General features: G+C 56.0%; 2 protein-coding genes across 7 annotated transcripts; one reads left to right on the top strand and one right to left on the bottom strand.

The window, feature by feature from the left end:
• The first annotated feature begins 1,100 nt into the window (after positions 1 to 1,100).
• On the top strand, positions 1,101 to 8,302 carry CASP9 (caspase 9). Of its 6 annotated transcripts, XM_063417138.1 has the most exons (12): positions 1,102 to 1,561; positions 1,623 to 1,788; positions 2,078 to 2,249; positions 3,216 to 3,435; positions 3,818 to 3,898; positions 4,057 to 4,088; positions 4,604 to 4,780; positions 5,444 to 5,533; positions 6,170 to 6,317; positions 6,673 to 6,852; positions 7,028 to 7,137; positions 7,767 to 8,302. In XM_063417138.1, exons 3-12 carry the CDS (start codon positions 2,118 to 2,120, stop codon positions 7,857 to 7,859), a joined length of 1,263 nt encoding a protein of 420 aa, XP_063273208.1. In that variant the 5' UTR covers positions 1,102 to 1,561; positions 1,623 to 1,788; positions 2,078 to 2,117; the 3' UTR covers positions 7,860 to 8,302. The 6 variants fall into 6 exon arrangements, with proteins under 6 accessions (XP_063273205.1, XP_063273207.1, XP_063273208.1 ...); XM_063417135.1 differs by having other exon boundaries at positions 1,101 to 1,809; XM_063417137.1 differs by lacking the exon at positions 1,623 to 1,788 and having other exon boundaries at positions 1,101 to 1,622.
• Positions 8,303 to 8,574: 272 nt separating this feature from the next.
• Positions 8,575 to 13,270, bottom strand: LOC134560792 (chymotrypsin-C-like). Its single transcript, XM_063417142.1, has 8 exons — positions 11,553 to 13,270; positions 11,371 to 11,462; positions 11,148 to 11,245; positions 10,948 to 11,073; positions 10,729 to 10,865; positions 10,503 to 10,648; positions 9,842 to 9,994; positions 8,575 to 9,748 (listed from the first exon to the last, which is right to left on the bottom strand). The coding sequence occupies exons 1-8, from the start codon at positions 11,590 to 11,592 to the stop codon at positions 9,731 to 9,733; spliced, it is 810 nt and encodes a 269-aa protein (XP_063273212.1). The 5' UTR covers positions 11,593 to 13,270; the 3' UTR covers positions 8,575 to 9,730.
• Positions 13,271 to 15,145: the final 1,875 nt, after the last annotated feature.

The raw sequence follows: 15,145 nt of genomic DNA on the forward strand, positions 1-15,145 counted from the left end.
CAAAGGATATTCCATACCACAGAATGCCCAGTATATAAACTGGGGGAGTGACTGGGAAGGAGCTGATCTGGGTTCAGGAATCTGACATCAGTCATTGAGTGGTGAGCAACTACACTGTGCATCACTTGTTTTCCCCTTTATTAGTTATTATTATTGTTGTTGTTGTTATTATTATTATTTACCATTCACCATTACTTTATTTTCAATTATTAAACTGTTATTTTCTCAACATACAAGTTTTTCTTTGATTCTCCTTCCCATTCCACTGGGGTGGGAGGGGAAGAGAAGGGGGGAGTTGAGCGAGTAGCTGTGTGGTGCCTCATTTCCAGCTCAGCTTTACCTGCAGCAGCTGGCTTGGGGAATGTGGGTTGGATGAATGGGTGGTGAGGTGGATCAAGGGCTGTCTGGATGGCAGAGCTCAGAGGGCACGATCCAGTTGGAGGTCTGCAGTCAGTGGCTTCCCCAAAGATCAATACTGGGTCCAGTCTTAATCATGTTTATCAACGCTCTGGACAGAGTGATGGAATGTATCCTCAGCAGGTTTGGTGATATGGAACTGGGGAAGTGGCTGATCCATGTAAAGGCTGTGCTGCCATTCAGCAGGACTTTGAGAGGCTGGAAAATTGGGCAGAGAGAAACTTAATGATGCTCAACAAGGGAAATTCACGTCCTGCCCCTGGGGGGGAACAACCCCAGGTACCAGCACAGGCAGGGGTGACCTGCTGGAGCAGGAAGGACTGGGGGTCCCAGGGTCACTGAGCTGCCCTGGAGCCAGCAGAGTGTCCTGGGGGCCAAGAGGCCACTGAGGTCCTGGGAGGAGCATTGGCAGCAGGTCAGGGAGTGCCCCTGCCCCCTGCCCAGCCCTGGGGGCACACCTGCAGTGCTGTGTCCAGCCCTCCTCAGCACAGCAGGGACAGGGAGCTCCTGGAGCAGGGCCAGCAGAGGCTGTGGAGCTGAGGAAGGGCCTGGAGCATCTCCCTGCTGAGGAAAGGCTGAGGGAGCAGGGGCTGTTCAGCCTGGAGAGGAGACACAGCTGAGAGGGGCCCTCGTTCCTGTCCCTGTCTGCAGGGAGGAGGGCTCAGCCTCTGCTCCGGGGGCCCAGCACTGGCACAGGAGCAAGGGGCAGGAACTGATGCACAGGAAGCTCTATCTGAACATGAGGAAGAACTTCTTTGCTGTGCGGGTGACATAGTGCCTAGAGAGGATGTGGAGTGTCCATCCCTGGAGATATTTTAAAAAAACCCAACAAAACACCGAACCACAAAAGGACGGAATCCTGTTTCGTTTGCTCTGGGGCGGCCCTCCTGGACCACACCAGAGCGACTCTTCCACCCTGACTCCGTGTGTGATTCTGGGACTCCGAGGCGGCGGCGCTTCCGGGCAGCGAGCGGCGGTTCCGGGGCAAGGCGGCGGCTCCGGGGCGGGACCGGCGGCGGCTCCGGGGCGGGACCGGCGGCGGCTCCGGGCACTGAGCGGCGAGTGCAAGGCAGAGCAGCGGCTCTGGGAAGGGACCGGCCGCGGTTCCTGGGCACTGAGCGGCGGTTCCGGGCATTGAGCGGAGGTTCCCGGGCATTGAACGACGGCTCCGGGCATTGAGCGGCGGCTCCGGGCATTGAGCGGAGGTTCCCGGGCACTGAGCGGCGGTTCCCGGGCATTGAGCGGAGATTCCTGGGCATTGAGCGGCGGTTCCCGGGCATTGAGCGGAGATTCCTGGGCATTGAGCGGCGGTTCCCGGGCATTGAGCGGAGATTCCTGGGCACTGAGCGGCGGTTCCCGGGCAGAGCGGCGGTTCCCGGGCACTGAGCGGAGGTTCCCGGGCACTGAGCGGAGGTTCCCGGGCACTGAGCGGAGGTTCCCGGGCACTGAGCGGAGGTTCCCGGGCACTGAGCGGAGATTCCTGGGCATTGAGCGGCTGTTCCCGGGCAGAGCGGCGATTCCCGGGCATTGAGCGGAGGTTCCCGGGCATTGAGCGGAGATTCCCGGGCACTGAGCGGAGGTTCCCGGGCACTGAGCGGAGGTTCCCGGGCATTGAGCAGCTGTTCCCGGGCAGAGCGGCGGGTCCGGGCACTGAGCGGAGGTTCCCGGGCAGAGCGGCGGTTCTGCCAGCCCAGGGCTCCATGGAGGAGCAGCAGCGGCGGGCGCTGCGGCGCGGGCGGGCCCGGCTGGTGGCGGCGCTGCGGGTGGAGCCGCTCTGGGACCCTCTGGAGCAGCGCGGGCTCTTCACCCGGCCCATGCTGGAAGAGCTGCAGGTGGGCCAGGGAACGGGACACTGAGCACTGGGGGTGGCCCGGGGAGGGTCCGTGTTCCCTGGGAGCCGGGGATGGGCACGGCGGGGCAGCTCCTGCAGCCCCTGAACCCAGGTGACAGGCCCGAGGGATGGTCCTGTGTCCCTTGAGCCCTGGTGACAGGACTGAAGGGTGGCCCCATGTCGCCTCACCCTAGTGAGAGGCCTGAGAGGGGTGGCTCCGTGTCCTCTTGGGCCCAAAGAGGGAAACCATGTCCCCTGAGCCCGGTGACAGGTATGGGGGACGGCCGCAAGTCCCCTCACTCTGGTGACAGACGTGGAAGGGATTGTCCTGTGTCCTCAGTTCCAAACGAGACTCCAGGTCCCCTCACTCTGACAAGCTCATGGGGAACTCCATGTCCCTTTAGCCCTGGTGACAGGCCCAAAGGGATGGCCCTATGTCCCCTCACTCTGACGACAAGGCCTGGGGTTGGTCCTTGTGCAGATAAGATGTTTGAGAACCCTGCCCCCACTAGTCCCTTCTTGTCCCCAGCCCCAGGCAGTGCCAGGTGTAGGGGTTTCTCGTTGTGTCCCTATCCCAATCTGATGACACCCTTAAGGTGTTCTTGTTTCCCCCCTTGGTTACAGGTGGCAGGCCTGGGGGTGTTTTTATCCCATCTTACGCACTGGTGACAGCCCAGGGGTGCCTGTTTGTCCCCAGGGGCCAAACTTGGGGTGCTCCCTCTCCCCCTTTCCCTCTAGACCCCTCGGGGGCTGGGTGTCCCAGTGGTGACCATTATTGTTGGAGGGAGGTCAGGGCTGGGGGTCTGGTGGCTGCTGGGGGTCTCTGTGACTATTTCCACTTGGTTTTGCTGTTGTTTACCCCGTGTCCATGCCCTGGGTGGGGATCCCACATTCCCCTGCTCAGAGCGGCTAGAAGGGCTGCCCAGGCACTGCATGAACACCCATTGTGGGTTTTTCTCCTGTGCAGAGCGCTGGCAGCCGAGGAGAGCAAGCCCGGCAGCTGATCATTGACCTGGAGACTCGAGGGAAGCAGGCTTTCCCTGCCTTCCTCTCCATCCTGCGGGACACCGGGCAGGGCGACCTCGCCGAGATGCTGATCCAGGAGTGCGAATCCCGGCCGGTGCCGCCGCAGCTGCCGGAGCTGCGGCCCGTGGAGCTGGAGCCGCGGGAGGGGAAACATCATAAAAGTCAGTGGGGAGGGTGTGGTGTGTTTCTGGCAAACAGCAGCATAGAGGGGTGACAGCTGGGATCCCTCTTGCTCTGGGCAAGAGTCTGGGAAGTCGTGATTTTTATTATGCTGGTAGAGGTGACTTTTGAAGAATTGTGGAATCCCAGAATGATTTGGGTTGGAAGGGACCTTAAAGCTCATCTCATTCCATCCCGTGCCATGGGCAGGAACATCTTCCACTATCCCAGGTTGCTCCAAGCCCTGTCCAACTTGGCCCTGCAGGCTGCCAGAGATGGGGCCTCCACAGCCTCTCAGGCCATGTCCTGCATGTTCTGCTTTTCAGCAGTGGGGTCCTTTTAGCTCGGCCTCATGCTCTGTATTTTTGTCCCATATCATTTCAGATGTGACCCCTCATGAACGTTTGTCTATCCCAGTCCAAGCCGAGAGTGAAAGACCTCGAATGCCTCCTGTGCTGACCCAGGGTAAGCCACATTCCAGGCTCTCCTAGAGCCACAGCATGCCAAAGGCTCTTTTCCAGTGTGGTGGGAAGGGGAAATCCATATGTGTTGGGAAAGATGTGAACTCTAGGAGTGCAGTCTTGTCGTGGTGAGCTGAATCCTGTGTCTGTTTTGTGTTGTAGGTTCAGCTGTTGGCAAGAGGAGTTCTGATGAGGTTAGTATTTGAGTAGGCTGAAAGTGTTCCCTGCTGTGCAAAAAGCTCTGTGCCTCATGGGTGACTCAGAAAATATTTCTGGAAGAGCTGGTTCTCACTTTGTCTTACCTGAGCAATTGCTCTGGGGCTGTAGCAGGGCTGATGGTCTCAGAGTGGGTCAGTCATCAGCCAGATCTTCCTTAAGATTACCACAGCGAAAACACAGATTCTTGATTCCTTTTGGTGTGGTTTGATGATGATGCCTGAAAGCATTTCCCAGCAATTTCAACCTGCAGAAGCCTGTTTTCCACAAAGGTTTTCCCCAATTTAGTGAGTTGTTTCTTGTTCCCGACTGCTGATGAGAAGATGTGTGTGGAGAGTAGATGCTCCTACCCATCCCTAGGATTAGAGAAATGAAAAAGCTGTGAAGTGAGCCACTTTAAGGACTCCCATTCCTCTCTGGCGTTGTATCCTGCTGCACTAGCCACAAAGCACTTGAAGTAAGAGGGGGTTTAATTGTGACATGTCCCTGCCAGGATTATAAGATGAGAGCGGATCCCTGCGGACACTGCCTGATCCTCAACAATGTGAATTTCTCCAGAGACTCGGGTCTGTTGACCCGAGAAGGCTCCGACATCGACTCTGAGAAGCTGGAGAGGCGCTTCAAGGCCTTCCATTTCACCGTCCTGACCCGGCGGGATCTGACTGCTCAGGTGAGGCTGGGTGTGTCCTGCTGGCACCAGGGATGACAGGGGAGCCCCTGGAAGCAACAGGAATTCCTTAGGGGATGTGTCTTGTGTTGGCAGCACACTGAAAACCTCCCACAAAGAAACAATGAACCACTCACATCCTCTTGCTTTATTGTTGCTCTGCAATTGCAGCAGAGAGGGCCTTGCACATTTTCATCCCTCTGCACGGATGTTGAATCCTGGTTGTGATTTGTAGGGATTTGGTGAGGCTGTGTTTTTGGGATAGCTCGGACAGCTGTGTCATGTCTGTCTGTGCCATCCTTGGCTTTACTGGAAGTGTCAGGGGGAAGTTGATCATCTGAAAGTAGAATATGGTTCTCTGCTCACCCCCCAGCTCCCAGAAGCAGCGGGTTTCAGCAGATAAATCATGTGGAAATGTGCTTTGGTTTGTGGTGCTGGGTTGTAAAGAGTGTAGAGAGGTGAGAAATCTGTGTGATTAACACAGCCAGTGTTAAATAAGGGCAATGATTCTCTGCCAGTGGCTTTTGCCAGCTGTACTTGGGGCTCATGTTATCCTGTGGCAGGACTGACTGTATCCATGGCAGTGCAATTAAAGCAGGGCCTGGCTGTGACCTGTGGCTGAGATGTTGTTCAGAAAAACCCCTCATTGTGATGTTTTCCACACAGGAAATGGTGTTGGAGCTGCTGAAGCTGTCACGGCAGGACCACAGTGCTTTGGACTGCTGTGTTGTGGTCATCCTTTCCCATGGCTGTCAGGTGGGTTTGCCCCATCTCTCCCTTTGCTCCTTAGGTGTGGGAAGGGCTTAATTCCCTGGCCTGTGGTCTGTCTAAACCTTGTTCTGCCATCGCAGGACGTTTCAAAGAGTTACACCCTTGTCCTGGGTTAAAGAAAACAGGAGCTTCTCTAGTGTAGTCTGACCCAGTGGTGCCAGTGGGCAAAGTGTTTTCGTTTTGGAAGTTGGGGTAATCATTTGGAACTGAAGGGAGGTCCCACTCAGCCTCACGCTGTGGTCATTCAGTCCTTCTGTTCTCAGCTCTATAGGGAGATGCTGTTAGCAATAAAGCCTGTTTATTCCAGGTCAGTTCTTGAAGGATGAGGAGAGGCATTCTTAGGAAAATGGTGTATGGCACGTGCCTGTTGTACTAGGGGATGAAGAACGCCTTTGCTGGAGGATGTGGGGTATGAGCTGGATACAGAAGTTGGATTGCTGAGTTTTAGTGCATTTCAAATGTCTCCTGGATGTCCCCTCATCCTGACTGGCCCACAGGGATTGCCACAAACACCAGGATTTGTTCTGGTACCTTTATGCCGTGAAGCACCTGATGGTAAAGGGCTCCCTCAGCACTGCCCTTGCCTGCTGTGTCACTAGCTCCTGCATTTTCCTCTTGCAGGCAAGCCATATTCAGTTTCCTGGAGGCGTTTACGGAACGGATGGAAAAGCCATTCCCATAGAAAAGATTGTGAACTATTTCAATGGGTCCAATTGCCCGAGTTTGAGAGGAAAACCCAAAGTGTTCTTCATCCAGGCCTGTGGTGGAGGTGAATCTTTGTGTTGGCTCCGGTAGCGCTGGGCTGCGGAGATGTGGTCAGGCTGTGGCTTTGGCTCTCTTTCTGTTCATTGACTGCCCCTCTCTCCAGCTGTCTTCTCACACCAGCTGCCTCCTCTCCTACCGTGTGCTGAGAGGCTGCTCCAGCTCTTCACACACAGTGAGGAATTTTGTATAAACCACCAATGACTTTGACTCAACTGGTGCAGCCGAATGGCCGAAAAGCCTTGTTTTGTTCTAGGGCCTTTGTCCTTTTGTTCCCCACCTTTTCCTAATGTCAGATGTACAACCCTGAATCTCTTGCTTGGGATGAGCATCAGGAGCTGTCTTGTTGCTGTTTTTTTCAGACAAAAGAGATCAAGGCTTTGTAGTGGATTGTGACTCTCCTGAGGAGGAGGCTCCTGGGGGTTCTTTGGAATCGGACGCGACCCCATTTCAGGTTCCATCAGAAAACAGGGATGAGCCCGACGCCGTTGCCAGTTTGCCCACACCCAGTGACATCTTGGTTGCCTACTCAACTTTTCCAGGTGAAACAGCTTGTGCAAATCCTTTTCTGGGCATGGGGGAATTAGCAAAACAGTCAGAGCTTCCATGGCCAGAGATAGGGGCAGTTCAGGACCCCCGGCTCTGTTGGAGTGGCATGAACTTGTTGGGATGAGAACAGCAGATGGGTTTTGACATAACATTCTCCTTTCTCTGAAGGTTTTGTCTCCTGGAGGGAGAAGTCGAGTGGCTCGTGGTATGTGGAAACGCTGGATAGTGTGCTGGAGCAATATGCCCATTCAGAAGACCTGGTCAGCATGTTAGTGAGGGTAAATGTCTTTTTTTTTTCTGCCTTTTGTTAATGAAGGAAGTAGTCAGGGGTGTGATCAGTTGGGGCATGGAGGCCTACACTCAAAAAAGGAGTGAGGATATTGAGTGTTGAGTTTAGGGATGGGCTAATTGGAGGTACTGCAGAGAGGTTTAGCTACAAAGAAAGTGTCTGGCCTCAATCTGCCAAAAATCACTGGAGGTTTCTCCAGTGAGGAGTAATCCTGGCAATATAGGCTTTAATCCTTCTGAAGAAATTGCTAAAAAATGTCATGGCTTGTCCTATCCAAGCTGATGGGATTTGGGTGCTCCTGTAAGCTTGTCCTGGGGGTGGAGGAGCACAATGCACAGGGATAGGGAAGGAGTCTGGCTGATCAATGTCTTCCTTTGTGTGCCTTGTTGTATTGCCAAAGTTGCCTACAAGTGTAGGTGCCCCAGATCCTTTCTCTGTTCTCCGTGGGTAGGACAAAAGTCAAACGTGGAGGGAGAAAGGACTTAGGAGGACTTACAGGATCACTTTGTTGTTGTTTTCTGGTCGTTGTGGTGCTTCTTTGGCCACCTTGGCATGGCAGCCGTTGGTTTCAAGGGATGGGGAGAGCCTCCTGTTGCTCAGCCTCTCTCCTGTTCCCAGGTGGCACGGGCTGTCTCTGCCAAGGAGAGGTACAAGCAGATGCCGGGGTATTTCAATTTCCTCCGTAAAAATTTCTTCTTCATGTGTGACTGACACGTGGGCTTCGAGCCGCCTGCCAAGCGCTGGAGGTTCTCCCTGTGCCTGAAGGAAATCTGTGCCCACCACGGCTTGGTGTCAGTGCTCCTGGTGGATTCTGTCTGCGTGTCCAGATGCGTGTCTGGAGAAATGTGATCTGCCAGCTCTGGCTTTGCCGTGGAGATGAGATGGAGATTGTGCTGTGCCGAGGGGAAGTGTTGTGGATGGAAGTCCCTTTGCTGGAGACCAGAGCCAGAGGAGAGCACTTCTGGCTCATCCTGACACAGCCACGCTCAGCCTCAGAGTGTTTTTCTCTGCTGATCATGGTATTTGTGTCCTGTGCTGCCTGGGTAACTGATGGAGGGGACCAGGCTCTGATGTTCAAGTGAAACGAGATGAGTGTTGCAGTCAATGTTTCTAATAAATGCAATTAAAGAGCAAATCTTTAGCTGTATTTCCTTGTCCGTTCCATCTCCTCGCTGCCATTTCAGCACCTCCTGAAGGCCCCTCTGAAGTGGGAAGAGGAGGAGCCTTCACTCATGTTTGCTGTCTGGTCATTTACAGTGTGGCTGTGCCAGCCTATGGAGCAGGCATCCTCCTTTAGAGGAGTCAGTCAGGAGTTACAGCAGGAAACTGATGGGGATTCACTGAAATACCAGTGCTGAGGTAAAGTACTTAAGGAGCTGCTGCAGTGATTGCCTTGGGTCAAACATCCTGCGTCTGTGTTGGATTTTGAGGGGGAAACCATCCTTGGAGACACCCTTGGGAGGTGCAGAGGCCTTGGGGTAAGGCCTGAGGGGTGTTTGGGGATTCCCAGGGGACGTGGGAATATTCAATCTGCTTTTGCAGTCACAGACTATTTCCATACTCCTTTGGGAGCATTTCAGGTGCTTTGAAGGTGCTGCAGGAGGGGGCCAGGGCTGCCCTGAGCACCCCCAGGAGGGTCCAGCGGGAGCTGGGGTGTGGCTGTGATGGCCTTGCCTGTGCTCAGGTGTTTGTGAGAGCTCATGGTTGTCTCCTTCTCTATTCCCCTTCTCCATCCCCCAGGGGAGTGGGGCTCTGGGCTGCCCTGTCCCATGTTGTGCAGTTTTGTACAGAGCATCTGGGTGTGCAGGTGATCCCAGGGCTGATCCCATCTCCCCTGGAGCTGCTCTCCTTTGGGAAAGGTGGCCCTGCACTCTTCCCCTTTTTATTTCCCTGCTTCTCTCACTGAGGAAGTGTTGGGACTGGGGTGTCCTGTGGGCACCCTGGCTGGGTGGGGGTGGCTTTGGGCAGAGATGGCTCAGCCTTGTCCCTCTCCTGTCCATGACATGGCCTGCAGTGGCTGCTCCTTCCCCAGGGCACCCCTGGCAGAGGTGGGAACAGTGTGAGCACTCCAGCAGCACAGGTGGTGGTGGGAATGTGGTGGGGCTGCAGGATGACCCCCAGGACCAGCCCAGTCTCCTCAACACCCCCATTATAAATCTGCTGCCATCAAGTAGTCCAGTTACCAGCAAGATCCCCTGAAACATCCCAGTGCCAGCCAAGACACCTAAAACCTCCTTGGGCCAACTAGGGGCCCTACAGCCACCCCCCCAAGTTCCCTAGAGGCCCCAGGACCACCAGACCAGATTGCAGCCACTCTCCCATCAAGCCTTGAACCCTTTGGCTTGGCAATGGCCATGGCTCTTCTCCCAGCTGGGAGCACCTTGTGGGGATCTCTGCCCACCTGAGGCTCCCCAGGACCCTGCCCATGATGTGGGGGCTCTCCCCAGCACACAGGCAGAAACCCAGGACCACAAGATGCAGCCCCCTTGTTCTGCTCTATTGCATCCCCTCGAAAGAACCACATGAGACCAGCTCAGCACTATTGCCTTTATCTCTCAATGCTCGTGCTCCACGCTGTGTCCTCAGTTGGAGCTCATTTTCTGCCAAAGACAAGACAGGGGAGGCTCACGGTGAGCCAGGGCAGGGGCAGCGTGGCCAGTCCCCTGCACGGGGGCAGAGGGAGGGGCACCCACCTCGTTGATCCAGTCAATGTAGGCAGACACCCTGGTGAACACTGTGGGCTTCTTGATCATGTTGCATTTGAGGCCGGAGCCGAAGCTGACGATGCCTTCCACCTCCCAGGTGCCGTCCTCACGCTGGCAGTTCAGGGGGCCGCCAGAGTCGCCCTGTGTGCAGAGGCAGCGTGGGCCACACGTCCTGGGCACCCCGACAGCACCCACACAGCACCCACCACTGCCAGGGACAGGTAGCAGAATTACAAAAGAAAGGCTTTATGAGATCAGGCCTCGCTCTGCTAAAATTGCCAAAGCTGACCTGTCATTTCTATTAAGTGCAGCTAACGAGCAGTTTGAAAGTTCCCATGCAAAGCTATTTTGAGAATGAGAAATTCCTTTAACACAATCTGTTCTGAAGGTGAGAAACAAATACACCTGTGTAAACAATAAGATTTGTCCCATGAGAACCCACAAAGGGAAAATATAAACATATCTAGACAGAGAAAATTTGATAGATGTACACGATAGCCCTTACCAACCAATGAACTGAGTTTCACTGTATTGCTGAGCAGTTAGGTTTAACACAGTGCCTTCTGACATTTCCTATAAATATGAGCTTTGTGAATGAAGAATTGGCTTTCTGCATGAAGAGAACTTGTTCCAACAGTGCCACACTCACGTTGCAGCCAGAGACGACGCCGTCGCCGCCAGCACAGACCATGGTGGTGCGCACCATGCTGCCCCACCAGTCCCACTTGGAGCAGGTCTCGTGATCCACCACGGGCAGCAGGGCCTGCTGCAGGGCATCAGCCAGGGGCCCGTTGGCTGCAAGGACAGGCACACCTCACACTCTGCTCACCCCCTCCCCAGACACCCTGGGACCCTCCTGGGGACCCTCTGCTTACTCCTGAGGCGTCCCCAGCCGGTGACGTAGCAGGGGTAGTCGTTGGGCAGGATCTTGTCAGCGTCGGGCAGGCAGGAGGCACGGATGGTGTCACTCTCCTGCACCTCCTCTGCCAGCTTGACCAGGGCAATGTCGTTGCTACAGGGGGACAGGAGCCATGAGGATGTGGTCCCCAGCTTTGTTGCCCCCCCACCCACTCCTGGCCATGTTCCATCCCTACAGGACAAGGAAGGAGTTCCATTTCTCATGGACGATCGTCTTCTCCACTGCCACGGCCACAGAGCCTTCCTCGTCTTCTGTCAGCAGGTCCTGCTTGCCCAGCACCACACGGTAGGTCATGGAGGAGCTGCCAGGGAGAGAGGGGGTGTCAGTCCCCACAGATATCTGACCTCCATGGCACAGATCCCCCCCAACACCCACCTGATGCAGTGGGCAGCTGTCAGCACCCACTGGGGGGCAATGAGGGTCCCTCCACAAGTGTGGTGCCAGGATCCAGAGCGGCTGTACTGCAGGGAGATCTGCGAGGGCAGAGGCACAGGGTGAGAGCAGGAATGTCCCTGTCCCTGTCCCTGTCCCTGTCCCCCTCTCTGTCCCTGTGCCCCTCCCTGTCCCTGTGCCCCTCCCTGTCCCTGTGCCCCCTCACCTGCCATGGCCAGCTGTGGGCTACGGCGTCCTCACCGCCCACCACGCGGGAGCTCAGCTGTGGTGGCACGGCCGGCTGGCCGCATCCGTAGGCTGTGTGACACCGGGCAAAGGGACATCAGGGGCTGCCCGTGCCCCACACTCCTGTCCCCCTGCCCGACCCTTCCCCAGCCCTGCACCCACCGTAGCCCAGCAGCAGGACGAGGCAGACGGCTCCCAGCATGGCTGTGCTGACCAAAGGTGTCACATCGGGGCCGCTCACCCCTCTTATGGTGTCTGCACCGCGGGGACCTTGGAGTGACCCCGCCTGCCACTGCCATGTGGGGACTGTCCCACGCTGTGGGGCTCCTCAGCCCCACTGCCCCTCTTATCGCACTCCCCGTCCTGCCTGGGAATGGCCACATCTGCCCCTCGTGTGCTGGCAGGGACATGGCAGGGACATGGCAGGGACATGGCAGGGACACCTGGCCCTGCTCTGGGAACGGGCAGGGTCCGTCCTGAGGCACAGCTGGTGGGCAGCCCCTGAGCCATGGTGCTGCCAGTGGGTGCTGGGCAGCTCTGCTGCCCCCCAACCCTGAGCACCGACTCCCCCAGGACATCCCCTGCCCCTCAGTCCCCGAGGGATAAGGTGCTCCCTCTCCTGTAACCCTCATCACTGGGTGTCTCTGAGTCCCTGGCAGTGTTTGTTCTCCTTGTGTTCCCATCCTTGGCCTGTTTGGGTGCGTGTTCCTGGCTGCTGCCTTGGCTGTGGCCTTGCCTTGGATGCTGGTGGTGCTTTCTGTACTCAGGAAAGTCCAGGGCAGTTTGGCTGTGCCATGTACAACCACGAAATGCATGCGTGAGGATTTAGGAGCCTTTTGCTTTATGCTGTTTTAGATTGTTGTGTTTATGGTTTGAAGCTGCAGAGGTTTATTTTAGGAATTCTTTTTTTTTTTGTATTTTTGGCTGGTGGTGGGTGCCCCAGGGCCGTGGTGGGGGCCAATGCCCACATGTGGCTGGAGAAGGGCACATAGGTGCCTACTCCTGCCAGAGGGAGCCAGGGCCACCCAAGCACTTCAGGGGGGTCCAGCAGGAGCTGGGATGTGGCTGTGGTGGCCTTGCCTCTGCCCAGGGTTTTCCAAGAGCTCAGTGGTACACGTGGCCCCTTCCCCACACCCTGCAGTGTGAGACTCTGGGCTGCCCTGTCCTGTGTTGGCTACTTTTGCACAGAGCACCTGGGTGTGCAGGTGATCCCAGGGCTGATCCCATCTCCCCTGGACCTGTTTTCCTTTGGGAAAGGTGACCCTGCACTCTTCCCTCTGTTTGTTTCTTCTGTTCTCTCATCAAGGGAGCCTTGGGGCTGGGGTGTCCCACAGGCTGGGGATGCAGGGACACCCTGAGGTGCTCTGGGCTGCCTGACTTTGGGCAGAGATGGCTCCATCTTGTCCTTCTTCTTCCATATGGACTGCAGTGACTTGTCCCTTCCTGGGCCATCCTTGGTGGAGATGAGGGGAGCAGGAGCACTGCAGTGGCACAGGAGAGGTGTTGGGATGTGTGGTGGAGCTGGAGGAGGACAGTGAGGGCTCAGAGAGATGAGGGAATGCTCTTTTGGGGTTACTCCATGGACCCCACTGCTCTTCTCCCTCCTCCTTGTGTTGTGCCCAGGATGTGGACTGGCACCACGTGTTGGGGCTGTGCTTCCCTGTGGCTCTGTGCCCTCAGCATCAGGATGCTGCTCAGTGTCAGGGGAGTTCGTTCAGCTGTCCCTGGGTGTCCCAAGCTCTCATTCCCAGGAGTGGGTAAAGATCACTTTTAAGATGTAATTTTTATGTAAAGTGATTGTTATGAGTTATATTTCAACAGCGAAGTAAAAGTTATGAACTTCACAAAGTTTTGCTGTATTCTTTTAAACTTCTCCTTATCCTCCCATATTGTTAAATATTTAATCATGGACACATCCTAGAGTGTATATAAGATGTAACACATTTAACACAAATAAACCTTACACTTCTCTAGGTTAACTTGAAGATTTAATGTATCAGTTATAAACTGTATGAATGTGACAGTAATTGACAATTAACATATAAGTATGACAAATATTCGTTAAACTCTGTGCAGCCTTAGAGATTAAAAGTAGTTGAGGCTGTGGTCACTGGGTTTGTTCAGCTGGAGGAGGCTGAGGTCACAGAGGCTGCAGCTCCAATCTCTGCTCTCTGTGACCAGGGACAGGACCCAGGGAACGGCTGGAGCTGTGTCCAAGGAAACTCTGGGTGTTAGGAGAAGGTTCTTCAGCCAGAGGATCACAACTCTCCCCCACCTCCTGGGCAGGGGGACACTGGTCACTGGGGTGACCCACACTGGGGGGGTGCCCTGCCTGGCTGGCTGGGGCAGGGTTGATTGCCCAGCAGATGCTTGTGGCACTCTGGGGCCCTGTCCAGGGCTCCTCCATCCACCAAACCCCCTCTGAGGATGGGACACAATGCACAGGTACACACAGAACAGGCTGTGAGCCCTGGGTCCTGCACTCCCAGCACACACAGCTGTCCCCATGGCACGTGTGGGTGCATGCAGAGGGGACAGGGGCACCCACCTTGCCCAGCTTCCCACAGACACCCTGGAGCTCTCCATCCAAGGCAGCAGACCCTGCTGCCAACCCTGTGCCAGTGTCCCTGGATCCTGCCCCCATCCTGCTGTGCAGAGCAGCCACACTCCACACACCATCTGACTGGCAGCCTTTGGCAATTGCCTTTGGGGTGACCCCAACAGTTCATTTGCCATAGCACATCTCCTGTCCATCCAAACCATTTCCCTCTTCAGCTGCTAAATTTTAATCAGGTTGACAAGTGCCAGGGGGTCCCTGGAGTGTCCCCACGTGGCTCACACGGTGCCAGGTCTCGTGGCAGTGCTCTTGGGCCCCGCTGCAGGTGCCAGTGCTGCTCTCTGGGCTGGTGACAGTGCCACTCATGGTCCAGTGTCCCCATAGTCTCCAAACCAGGCACTGTCCATCACGTCCCCCGCCGAGCTCAAGGTGCTGCCGTCCATCCCTGCTCGCTCTCCTCCTCCTCCTCACCCTGTGAGGGTCCTGGCTGGGCTCCAGCAGCCACGATGGGATAATGGTGTGATGGATGGCTCTGTTCAGAGCTCACAGTGCAGCACCCACCCCCACTGCCTGGACAGCCCCTTCACACCTGCTCCCACCAACACGCTGCCTTTCTCCTGGAGAACTTCCCTGGCTCCTCCAGGGCAGCCCTAGCTCCTCCTGGGAACCCCAAAGCTGGGGGTCCTGTCAGCTGCCCACCACCCACCTTGTTCCTCAGCCACCACAGAAGGAGATCCATGGTAAGATGCTCCACTCCTGGGCCACATCACAGGTCCTGGAGATGGAGCTGGCACTGCCATACAGCTCCCAAGAGCTCCGTCTCCAACAGAGCTCCTGCAGGCACCCCTGACCACTCCCAAACCAGTCAGACTCCCTCAAGCCCCCCAAGGCCAACCCAGTTCCCTCAAGACCCCCATTTGAAAGTCAGCCCTCATCTAGGCAGTGCCAGTGAGGTCCCCTACAGCACCAAGTGTTCCAGATCATCCCCAAAGGCCAGCTGGGTTCCCTGGAGCTCCCCTGAACAGCCTGGACAGACCTCAGCCCCTCTCCCATCAAACTACTTGCCAAATCTTGAGCCTCTTGGCTCAGCTATGGCTTGAGGACTGGAAGCAGCTTGCAGGATGTGCCCGACAGCCTCCCCAGAGCCCTGCCCAGCCCCACTGAACAACAGGGGGGACCCCAGCACACAAGCAGGACC

Source organism: Prinia subflava, chromosome 21 (assembly GCF_021018805.1).
Source record: "Prinia subflava isolate CZ2003 ecotype Zambia chromosome 21, Cam_Psub_1.2, whole genome shotgun sequence".
Taxonomy (NCBI): Eukaryota; Metazoa; Chordata; class Aves; order Passeriformes; family Cisticolidae; genus Prinia; species Prinia subflava.

Bases quoted from the DNA above. Each gene is read 5' to 3' on its own strand.
- CASP9 (XM_063417135.1), top strand. From the start codon at position 2,118: ATGGAGGAGCAGCAGCGGCGGGCGCTGCGGCGCGGGCGGGCCCGGCTG. The intron at 2,250-3,215 runs GTGGGCCAGGGA...TCTCCTGTGCAG, and splicing joins CCATGCTGGAAGAGCTGCAG to AGCGCTGGCAGCCGAGGAGA. The intron at 6,318-6,672 runs GTGAATCTTTGT...TGTTTTTTTCAG, and splicing joins CATCCAGGCCTGTGGTGGAG to ACAAAAGAGATCAAGGCTTT.
- LOC134560792 (XM_063417142.1), bottom strand. From the start codon at position 11,592: ATGCTGGGAGCCGTCTGCCTCGTCCTGCTGCTGGGCTACG. The intron at 11,463-11,552 runs GTGGGTGCAGGG...GGTGTCACACAG, and splicing joins CGTCCTGCTGCTGGGCTACG to CCTACGGATGCGGCCAGCCG. The intron at 10,649-10,728 runs GTAAGCAGAGGG...CTGTCCTTGCAG, and splicing joins CGGCTGGGGACGCCTCAGGA to CCAACGGGCCCCTGGCTGAT.